General features: G+C 62.3%; 1 protein-coding gene across 1 annotated transcript in view; it reads left to right on the plus strand.

Moving 5' to 3' along the window:
* LOC146246240 (neurobeachin-like) overlaps nt 1–2,500 on the plus strand; it is a 43,278-nt gene that overhangs the window by 14,550 nt on the left and 26,228 nt on the right. Inside the window, 4 exon segments of the mRNA XM_084683471.1 lie at nt 1–155; nt 628–1,323; nt 1,564–2,022; nt 2,176–2,393. The exon segment at nt 1–155 is cut by the window's left edge and continues 38 nt beyond it. Coding sequence (XP_084539597.1) covers nt 1–155; nt 628–1,323; nt 1,564–2,022; nt 2,176–2,393 — 1,528 coding nt within the window.

Raw genomic sequence — 2,500 nt, forward strand, 5'->3', positions numbered from 1 at the left:
TCTCGCTCGGCTACATCAACCCCAAGAGCCCCGACGAGCAGAAGATTGCCGAGATGGTGTACAACATCTTCCGCATCCTCTTGTACCACGCCATCAAGTACGAGTGGGGCGGCTGGAGGGTCTGGGTGGACACGCTCTCCATCGCACACTCCAAGGTCAGTGTGCGCGCGTGTGCGTGTGTGTGTGAGACCACAGAAGAATAGAACCATCTCGCTATCCTTGAGGTCCTCATGTGTCATTGATTATCTTTCTTTAGTGGTAGTTATGGATCCTGCATCTCCTTCTGCATGAGGACTGTGATTGATTATGGATTATTAATTAGAAGAGTGGGTATAGATCCTCAGTGTGTGACCAAAGAGCCTTACGAGGCATTACGAATGATTGATTAGTACTGTAGGTATAAATCCTGTGTGCGTGTGTGTGTGCTGTAATTGACCTACAATACCAGGGCGGATGAGGTTTCGATTATTGATTATCGATTAGCAAATAAAGCGATCGATCCGGTGCGTTTGCACGTTCCACGGGCGACCTCGGAGGCTCATTAGGGACACCTGTCCGAGCGGTCGTTTAAAATCGATCCGGGGGCGGAGAGAAGGGGGATTCATCCCGTGTGGGCCCTCGCTGCAGGTGACCTACGAGGCCCACAAGGAGTACCTGGCCAAGATGTACGAGGAGTACCAGCGGCAGGAGGAGGAGAACATCAAGAAGGGCAAGAAGGGCTCCGTCTCCACCATCTCCGGCCTCTCCGCCGCCCCGGCCCCGGTCGTCAACGGCAACCTGGAGCTGGACGACAACTCGCAGACGCAGACGCCGGAAAGCGAGGCCGAGTACGGCGAGGGCGCGGCGGCGGCGGCGGCAGGCGACTCGCGGAACCTGCTGGCCGAGGGCGGCGGCGTCGGCGGCGCCAAGGGCGCCAACGGCGAGGCGCTGACCCCCGTGGAGCCGGGCCAGGGGTCGGGGGTCAGGGTGGAGGTCCACGACCTGCTGGTGGACATCAAGGCGGAGAAGGTGGAGGCCACAGAGGTGAAGCTGGACGACCTGGACCTCTCGCCGGAGGGGCTCGGGGGCGTGGGAGGGGGGATGGAGAACGGGCCCCTGGTGGAGGTGGACTCGCTCCTCGACAGCGCCTACTGCGCCGTGGTGCAGAAGCTCAACGGGAACCTGGCGCCCAAGGACGAGCCGCAGAGGTCGGGGGTGGGCCTGGGGTCGGGCCTGGGCCTGACGGGCATGAGCCTGGAGGACGAGGGGAACATGGGGCCGCTCATCACCCTGGCAGACGAGAAGGACAGCGTGCCGAGCAACAACGGCTTCCTCTACAGCAAGGTAGGGGGCCGGGATAAGGTCACAGGGAAATGCCCTTTTATGGAGAAAAAAAACAAAGTTTTGCCGGACGACTTTCAGACGTAGACATTTCTAAGATGACTTGAACTCTCTGTTCTTTTTCCTTCCATCTTCATTCCATTCAACCTGCTTCACGTCATTGTTTTTCCATCCACAAATCCATCCTTCCTTCTTCCATCCATCCATCCATCCATCCATCCGTCCGTGGTCCCCTTCCTCCAGGTGGACGAGAAGCTCCTCCCAGCCCTGGCTGCCACCGACCCCCTGGTCCTCCCCAGCCCAGACCAGCCCACCCCCACCACCGGGCCCAACCCGCTCCACTCCTCCACCAGCGCCAGCGACGACCTCAGCCTGCTCGCCCACATGACGGGCTGCGGCTCGGCCGACCTGGGCCAGGCCCAGAGCCACAGCCCCGGGGAGCTGCCCGAGGACGGGCCCTTCAAGATCCAGAGCCCCCTGGCCGACATCAGCTCCATCGCCGAGGCCGAAAACCAGGCCCGGCTGCGGGCCCAGGAGGCGGCCGGCGCCGAGTACCCAGAGGGAGAGGGCCCGCCTGGGGCAGAGGGGGAGGCCGCGGGGGGCAGGGCTGGAGACGCGCTCAGCACCACCTCGGACACGGAGAGGTCTGACGACGGCAAGGACAAGGAGATGAAGAAGATCCAGACCACCGCCACCACTCAGGTGCGTGTTTGTAATACTTGGCAGCAAGTGCAGAAATCTGATCAAAGTCATGTGATCCAAACGATTGCTAATGCCCCTCCCCCAAAATTCCCCTCCCACCCCTTTCCTGCCCCCCTGCCCTCCCGTTACCCCTCCACCCCCCCCCCCCCCCAGGCCCTGCACGGCCGCTCGGCGTCCCAGCTGGAGAGGGACCTGCGCGTGGACCTGGGCTTCCGGGGCATGCCCATGACGGAGGAGCAGAGGCGGCAGTTCAGCCCCGGGCCGAGGACCACCATGTTCCGCATCCCCGAGTTCAAGTGGTCGCCCATGCACCAGAGGCTGCTCACCGACCTGCTGTTCGCCCTGGAGACCGACGTGCACGTCTGGAGGAGGTGAGGGAGGAGAGGGAGGGAGGGAGATACAGGGGAGGGAGGGAGGGAGGGACAGAAGGAGGGAGGGACAGAAGGAGGGAGGGACAGAAGGAGGGAGGGAGGGAGGG

Source organism: Hypomesus nipponensis, chromosome 20, assembly GCF_054491055.1.
Source record: "Hypomesus nipponensis isolate SF chromosome 20, ASM5449105v1, whole genome shotgun sequence".
NCBI lineage: Eukaryota > Metazoa > Chordata > Actinopteri > Osmeriformes > Osmeridae > Hypomesus > Hypomesus nipponensis.